Below are 8,542 nucleotides of genomic sequence, written 5' to 3' on the forward strand. Positions count from 1 at the left end.
ACAAAATTTATAAAAAAAAAAATCTTCCAGGTCTAAAAAATTTATAAATTTTACCCCTAAAAAATACTAAAAACCCCCTATAAATTTTTGTTTTACCCCTAAAATATAAAAAAAATTGAGGGGGGAAATATATTATCTAAGTCCCATGGGACCGATCTTGGGCCCATGGGACCAGTCCCAACCAGGCCTAGGGCCTGGTCCGGGTCCTGGTTTTTCTCATGGGCCTGAGACCGGTCCCAAGCCCATGAGTGACTGGTCCCATTTGGGACCAGTCCCAAACCGGCCCAGGCCTGGGCCCGCAAGGGACCGGTCCCTGTCCACCTCTAATTTTATTAGTAGAAATTTTACTATAGTTTAATTTGGAGGTGTTGTTATTTGTGTTGGCTTAATAACTTGTTCATTAGTAAATTTTCTTAGTTTTGTTTTGCACTCGTTAAAGTATTATAAATTTATTTAATATCGTCTAACACAATCAAAAATATATTAATTATAAATGGCATTATAAATATATACTCATATTGTTGCATAACTTATACCCTATATATTATTTATTATAAGTTTATTTATAACTGTATTATTAAGTTTAATCAACGTCTTGACCCCCCCTAAAATGAGTTTCTGGCTACGGCTCTGATCATATTGACTTTCTAAACTCTCAAAGAGATCATTGTGTTTATAAATTATGGCGGATTAAAAGTTAGAGAGAGAAAAAAAGTTGCACGCTTGTGTAATAAATAATATTTTATTTATTTATTTTTCTTAGTTAACACTTCGAGCAAATGCTTACCGAACATCCGCTTCACACTTTCCTTGATTAAAAAATGGAAAATGTGAGCATGAAGTCATAATCGAACGGCCCCTAAAAGATCTAGGATTAAAACAATTTAGATAAAGTTAAGTATAATATTTGTATTGTCCCTTAAGGTACTCAAGTTCATTTAGGGCATATTTGGTGTATCACATATTGTATCGTATAACATAGTATTATATAACATCATCGTAAACGTTATACTATATATAATATAATAGTGCTCGATGTATCATTGTATTGGAGAAATTGTGGCTAATTAGTGGAAATCAATTTTTTAAGTCATCTCATATTGAACATATATTATAATTTATCATCATCCAATGATGGATCTGTCGATAAATAACGAGATTAAAAGAAAATTAATTCATGGTTTATAACAATTGTTAAGACCATATGTCCAAACTCTTAAATCAAAGTACAATTTCTAATAACATATATACAAAATATTGCTAATAAGTTAGACCGCATATTCATTGATCAGTGAAATCAAAATAAAAGCATAGCAGTTGTGATAGACTTTCTAATCTTTATATGTTGTCATAACCACAAAGTCTATAAAATAAAACACGCAATCACACATCATACCGACGCCATTGTTGCAGTAAGAGATCCATTGGAGATCGGTTATTAAGTCGATTTCTGTATGGCGTTCGTAGCTTTTTTCTATAGTTCTTGTGGTTTAAGGAGTAAATTAATAAGAAGTCGGATTTTATTTTTTGGGACAGTTCAACTGAGAAAACATAAACATCTTGGAAGAGACATAATAGATATAGTTCAGTTCAATATTATAAGAATGCAGAGACCAACTAATTAAGGCAAACGAGCAGAAAGGAATAATTTTTTTTACTGTGTATTAGTTAGCCTAATTAAACAGCGTACAATACAACTGTTTAAAATTTAAATATATACAATTGGTAGGAATACTAACTTCGAACCTAGGAAGGAACTACAACAAGAAGGTAAGAATATCTTTATTACAGAGGTTATCTTAAACAAAAACTAATTTTACTATTTATTAATTATTAACATATTAATGATAGCTTTAATTAAGGCTTAAGCCACCCCATATTCTCTTAATGAAATGACACTATATATATGACACTGAACACAAGAAGGAGAAATTTTCGTTTTGATCTATCAACAAACTTCAGACGCTGAGGTAATTTTGTTTAGTTTACATGAATAATAAATCTGATTTCTTTTAAATGTTAAAAAGGCTGTGTTTGTTATTTCAGATGGGGTGGGGAAACATTTACATAAGACGCATCAAAGTGTACAAGCTGGCTTTCAAAGTTTTCCTGGATTACAAGGTAATTAAGGCTGCGTTTAGTACCCTATTCTAATACTATCCTCTTCCACTATCTTATCCTAAAAAATAAAAAATGTATTTATTTTAATATTCTTCAAAATTCAATTCTATTATATCTAACTCAAAACATTTAACAATTAGTTTTCTCAATAAAAAATTTAAAATTAACAAAAATACCCCTACCGACTCAATAATTGTCGACAACCGACCACCATGTTGGATGGTGGTTGGAAATCGTCGGAATGACACACGACCGGTTGGATCTGGCTAGTTGTACGTCGATCTGTTTGTTTCTGGTTAATCCACCATGGATCTGGTTGAAAATAGTCAGATCTACTGTCAAAGATCTGGCCATTGACGGCCATATCTTGGTGGCCAAATGATGGAAATATCTTGGCCGTCGTTTGGCTATTGTCAACGGCCGGATATTTGATTGTAGATTTGACCGAAAAAGGCCAGATCTAGCAGGTCGTGCACCATTCTAGCAATTTTGGCCACCGTTCGGCGGTAGTGGCTGACTGTCAACAATTATTGGATGGGTGAGGGTTTTTTTGTTAATTTATAAACTTTTATTACAGTGAGTGTTTAACTAAATTAACAAATGTATAGTAGAAGATTATGGAAGTCTGAATTTGATTTTGTTAGGCTAATCACTATGATCAGGCTGAATACTGTAGGATTAGAGATTACTTGTGTTTGCCTGCATTATGAATTTCCTTTAAGTTATTTCATTTGTTGCTGGTGATGCATGAAGAATATAATAGGTTTAACCTTAATTTAGTCTTTATGTTTATTAATAGGTTAGTTGATTATTTATAAAATAAAGTAATGAATTTATAATTTCATTTTAATATAATTCTATTATATTTCAATTTTATTATCTTAATTTTAATTACTTATATTAATGATTATGATATTTATATAATTAATTAATTATATGAAATTGAATNTGGTTGAGCTTAAATACTATTGTTAAATTCTTATCTATAAGCTTGAGCTTTTGAGAGAAGTGGTTGCTTAACATGCTGTCAGAGTCAAGTTGACAAAATGGCCTTTTGTTGAAAACTATGATAAGTTGTGTTTTTGATTGTGTATGCTCCATAATAAGGGTGTAAACAAGCCGAGCCAAGCCGAGCAGAGTATATGGCCGATTGAGCTCTGCTCGGCTGCTACAGTGTTGAACTCGAGCTCGGCCAAGAAAAGGTGAGCTTGAGCTTGGTTCGGGCTTGGGTCAAATAACACCTACTCGAGCTTGAGCCAATGATATTCCATCAAGCCCACCATCTCCCAGCCACCGTCATCGTGTCCCACCATCTCCCAGCCACCATCAAACATCTCCCTCCACCTTAAAATCTAGCATAACTCACAACAAAAGCCACCATAAAACCCATTCTAAAATCCATCATAAACTCAAAACTCACCACATTGTCAAGCAGAACTGGCCGTTGGCATGGCCAATGTGGGCAGTCAGATCTAGCCAGCCACATGGGCTACACAGTTGACTAGATATGGCCGGCATCGTAGCCCACATGGCCATCCATATTTGGCCGCTTTTATGGCCTCAGTCAGACATGGCAGCCATGGTAAACCAAGAAAAAAAAGAAAGAGAGAGAAAAGTGAGAGAAGAAAGAATGAGGGGAGAGAAAATAAAAAGAAAGAAAGGAAGAGGGAATAAAAAAAAGAAAGGAAGATAATAGAATGAGGAGCAAAACTGGAGAAAGATGAAAAAAGAAAAGACGAAGAAGAAGACGAAGAGATGAGATGAAGAAGAGGGGTAAAAGAGAGAAAGAAGAGATAAGGGGAAAAATAAGTTATAATATGTCGAGCTCGGTTCGGTTCACGAGCTTGTTGAGCTGAGTACTGGCGTGTTCGAATTCGCCTCGACACTATAGCGCGAGCGGCTCGGCTCGGCTCGGCTAACACCCCTACTCTATATGCAAGTGCATGGAAAGGGGATGGTATAACTTAAATACAATTGTCTGACCTTTACCTAAAAGCTTAATCTTTTAGGTCAAGTGATTTCTTAACAACCTTGTTTTGAATTCGATTTCTAACCCTTTTATTTATTGTTTATGTATTTCTAGTTCGACATCTCTTCAAATTGTTTCTCTTTCCAGATTAAGAAATAATTATTTTTGTCTTTGTCAAAGGGGGACCACGTAGCTCTTTTGTCTGCCATGGCAGAAATGGGACTTACGCTACGTCTAGACTTGCCCGAGCAGGCTATGGAAGCTATAACTTTTTTCTTCCGTGATTCCACACCAGCAGATAAAGCTTTCGTAGGTTTACTCTCAGATTGTTTTCTCATCTTACATTTTCTTTAGAGCTAATGTCCCTGTGTACAGGATACCAGGAAAAATATTGTTGATCAAAAGGAAAAAAGCATGAAGCTTATACAGGAAAAGATGAAATTTAGCCAAAAAGAAATTAAACGTTTTAATCCTGTAAGGCCATATCGTCTCCTATTCTCTATATGTCTGTCTAAGACATTCATTAAAATTTCATTTATATTTCTAACATTGTTACACACTTTTGTTCCAGTTCGATGCCTTTCCTGGTGATTTTGTAATGTTCTCAAAAGTCCTTACTCTCCTTAGAGGTATGGTATAGAGACCTCCATTCTTTACCTTGTGTAAACCAACTGTCCATTTTTATCTCATTATCTAACATTTTCAGGGCTTTCGTCCATGATGAAAGTTCGTACGGTCTATCTGGATATTTTGAGACCATTTGCCGAATCTGTTTTAGAAGGGTCGGTCCATTGTAACCTTGATCTTTTGTTTCATTGCTTTTGTTACTAGCTCATATCTGACTACAATGTGATTTAACTTATTAGAAACAAGAACAAGGGACCAGCAGAAAATCCCCAGTGGATATACAATACTCCAATCCATTCTGAAGTGGAAGCCAAGCTGAGGGAATTGTTAGTTCAGCTGGGGAATGAGGACAGAATACTTGGAATTCAGGTCTGCACCAATTTTAGTTCAGTATCTTTCCAGTTATGTCATTTTAATAGCTTGTCATATTTTTTTCATTNTTAAAAAGGCTGTGTTTGTTATTTCAGATGGGGTGGGGAAACATTTACATAAGACGCATCAAAGTCTACAAGCTGGCTTTCAAAGTTTTCCTGGACTACAAGGTAATTAAAATTTATGCGTTTAGTACCCTTTTGTAACAATATCCTCTGCCACTATTTTATCCTAAAAAATGAAAAAATGAATTTGTTTTAATATTCTTCAAAATCTAATCCTATTCTATTTAACGTAAAACATTTAACAATTATTTTTCTCAATAAAAATTTTAAAATTAACAAAAATACCCCTACTCACCCAATAATTGTCGACAGTTGGCCATCACGTTGGACGGTGGCTAGAAGTCATTGGAATGGCACACGATCGGCTAGATCTGACCAATTGTACGTCGATCTGTTTGTTTCCAACTAGATCCACCATGGATCTAGCTGGAAATAGTCAGATCTACTGTCAAAGATCTAGCCTTTGACAGCCATATCTTGGCAGCCAAATGATGGAAATATCTTGGCCGTCGTTTGGCTATCGTCAACGGCCGGATCTTTGGTCATAGATTTGACTGAAAAAGGCCAGATCCAGCCGGTCGTGCACCATTCTAGCAATTTCTGGCCACTGTTCGGCGGTGGTGCCGACTATCAGCAATTATTGGGAGGGTGAGGGTGTTTTTGTTAATTTATAAACTTTTATTACAAGGAGTGTTTAGCTAAATTAAAAAATGTAGGGGGGTTAAAAATAATCTAAATATTTTCCAAAAATGTACCAAATACATTCTCAGAATTTTAAAAAACTAAACAAACGGAGCTTAAAATTGATTTCTTTGTTTGCAGTAGACCTGGGCATTTGGGATTGGTCCCAAAAAACCGGTCCTACGTGAGGACTGGTCCTACGAGACCAGGTCCCAAACCTAGACCAAGCCCATGAAGGAGGGGTCGGTCCCTAGATTGGGCCCTCCTCCAAGGCCCGAGCCCAAACCCCTTTGCATTTTTTCAAAAAAAGTCCTTTGAAAAATATCCATAAACCCCTGTAATTTTGAAATTGACAAAAATATTGAGGGTTAAATTGGTATTTTATAAAATATACTAATCTCCGGGGGTGCAAAACATTTTCCAAGCCTCTAAAAATTACATAAACTCTCCTACATAATTTTATTTAACCCCTTAAATATAAAAAAAAGTTGGGGGTGGAACGGAATTTTTCAGGCCCATGGGACCAGTCCGGCCCTGAAATTTCTCATGGGTCTGGACTAGTCCCAAATGGAACCAGTCTCAATGGGGCCTAGACCCGACCTGGACCCGGTTGGGACCGGTCTAGTTTGCAGCTTAATTACTTATTATTTTGATGTGAAATCTTATTGACTTATTTAGTGTTAATGTTAACTAAAGGTTGTACAGATAAAAGCGAAATGGATTGAAAAATCTAAAAGAGATGGTTTATGGGAGAAAGCTCATAACCGAAATGGTAAGCGTATTGTGAATTTGATAACAGAGTTGAATGGTTTATGGGTGAAACTTGGACAGTACTTATCGGGGCGTGCCGATGTGCTTCCGGTAGAGTATATAACTCTTCTCAAACAATTACAAGACTCGCTTCCTCCTCGTCCTTTACAAGAGGTGGTTCTTCTTCTACCTTTCAACTTAAACTTGTATAGTAGAAGATTATGGAAGTCTGAATTTGATTTTGTTAGGCTAATTACTATGATCAGGCTGAATACTGAAGGATTAGAGATTACTTGTTTGCCTGCATTATGAATTTCCTTTAAGTTATTTCATTTGTTGCTGGTGATGCATGACGAATATAATAGGTTTAACCTTAATTTAGTCTTTATATTTATTAATAGGTTAGTTGATTATTTATAAAATAAAGTAATGAATTTATAATTTCATTTTAATATATTTCAATTTTAATTACTTATATTAATGATTATGATATTTATATAATTATTTATTTATTGAAATATATTAATCATTAAAGCATTAATTTTAACTAAAAATTTAGCGTTTTGATAATTATTTTCATAATATGACCAAAACTATTTAAAGTTACTCTATATAATTTTTTTATTAGAAAATTAAAATGAAATGTTTTTAGGAATATTATTATTTTTAAATTAATTAATTAATTAGGAATATATCATTAGCTAATATACTATTAATAATAAAATTTATATAAAATATATTTAATATATAATATAAAAAGAAAAAAATTTATCCCTATTAAGACGAAGAGTCACTTGCTTCTCCACGAGACTCTTTATCTAAATCTGAACCAAACGCGGGACTGGACTATTTAAAAAAAAAAAATAGTCTAATCCCACCTTTGGTCCAACGTCTCGAACATAGCCTACAGTATTAACCCTTTTCACAATCCATCCTATAAAGTTATCAAATTTTGTTCTTACTTAATAAGCAAAGTTCATCAAAGTATTCCCAAATTTCATCAATTGAACTCATCTTCCAACCTTCATCAAACACAAACCCTTTTAATTGACCAATCAAATCATCAAATTTCACGGATCTTTAGAAAATATCAAACAAAAGAATAATAATAAAAATAAAAATGAAAGATAAAAAATTGGTCTGCGGTGGCCACCGCCGTTGCTTGAGCCCCCACGCAGCTGGCCAGATTTGACCGCCGCGTGGGGGCTTCACGCCGACTAAATGTGGCCGACACTAAGGCCTCCGTTTTTCTCAGTTTGGGTATGTGCATATTTTTATTACATCTTCAGAATATCTAAGAGGTAAGTTTGCTTGCACAGGTTTGTCAGACCATAGAGAAAGAGTTGGGTGAATCTATGGATGATCTCTTCATGGATTTTGTCCAAAAACCTTTAGCCACAGCATCAGTAAGAGCCTCCAACTATAATTGGTAGTATGAGCCAATGAAATAGTTAGTACGTTATGGGATTTTCATGTTTTAAACCATACAGATTGCACAAGTCCACCGTGCCAAGCTGAGTGACGGGCAGGATGTGGTTGTCAAAGTTCAACATCTGGGCATCAAGAAAATTATCTTGGAGGTTTTACATCCTTTTTTTTTATAAGTATTTGATGCAAAGAAAAACCTGCAGTGATTAAACGGTTATTAAGTATGCTATAATTTTATAGGACTTAAAGGATGCAAAATCGATTATTGACTGGATAGCTAGGGTAGAACCGTTATATGATTTCAATCCAGTTTTAGACGAATGGTGCCGAGAAGCTCCAAAAGAACTTGACTTCAATCTTGAAGCTGGTATGATAAGTTTTTACTTCATCATATTTTTGGAGCAAATATTAGTTGTCTTCTGTTCCTATTAGTGGGAAATGTGATACGCATGTGAGTTTTGATGAGATAATTGGTTCTATTGTGGAATTTGAAATGACAGGAAAAAAAGTCACAGATTTTGCACTTCCT

General features: G+C 34.7%; 1 protein-coding gene across 1 annotated transcript in view; it reads left to right on the plus strand.

The window, feature by feature from the left end:
* The first annotated feature begins 5,163 nt into the window (after nt 1-5,163).
* Nucleotides 5,164-8,542, plus strand: part of LOC116144848 — a 7,886-nt gene continuing 4,507 nt past the window's right edge. Inside the window, exons 1-5 of the mRNA XM_031430274.1 lie at nt 5,164-5,259; nt 6,532-6,759; nt 7,905-7,991; nt 8,076-8,165; nt 8,254-8,444. Of these exons, the coding sequence (XP_031286134.1) occupies nt 5,185-5,259; nt 6,532-6,759; nt 7,905-7,991; nt 8,076-8,165; nt 8,254-8,444 (671 nt within the window). The 5' untranslated portion in view covers nt 5,164-5,184. The remainder of the gene's footprint in view (nt 5,260-6,531; nt 6,760-7,904; nt 7,992-8,075; nt 8,166-8,253; nt 8,445-8,542) is intronic.

Source organism: Pistacia vera, unplaced genomic scaffold (genome assembly GCF_008641045.1).
Source record: "Pistacia vera cultivar Batoury unplaced genomic scaffold, PisVer_v2 Contig459, whole genome shotgun sequence".
NCBI lineage: Eukaryota > Viridiplantae > Streptophyta > Magnoliopsida > Sapindales > Anacardiaceae > Pistacia > Pistacia vera.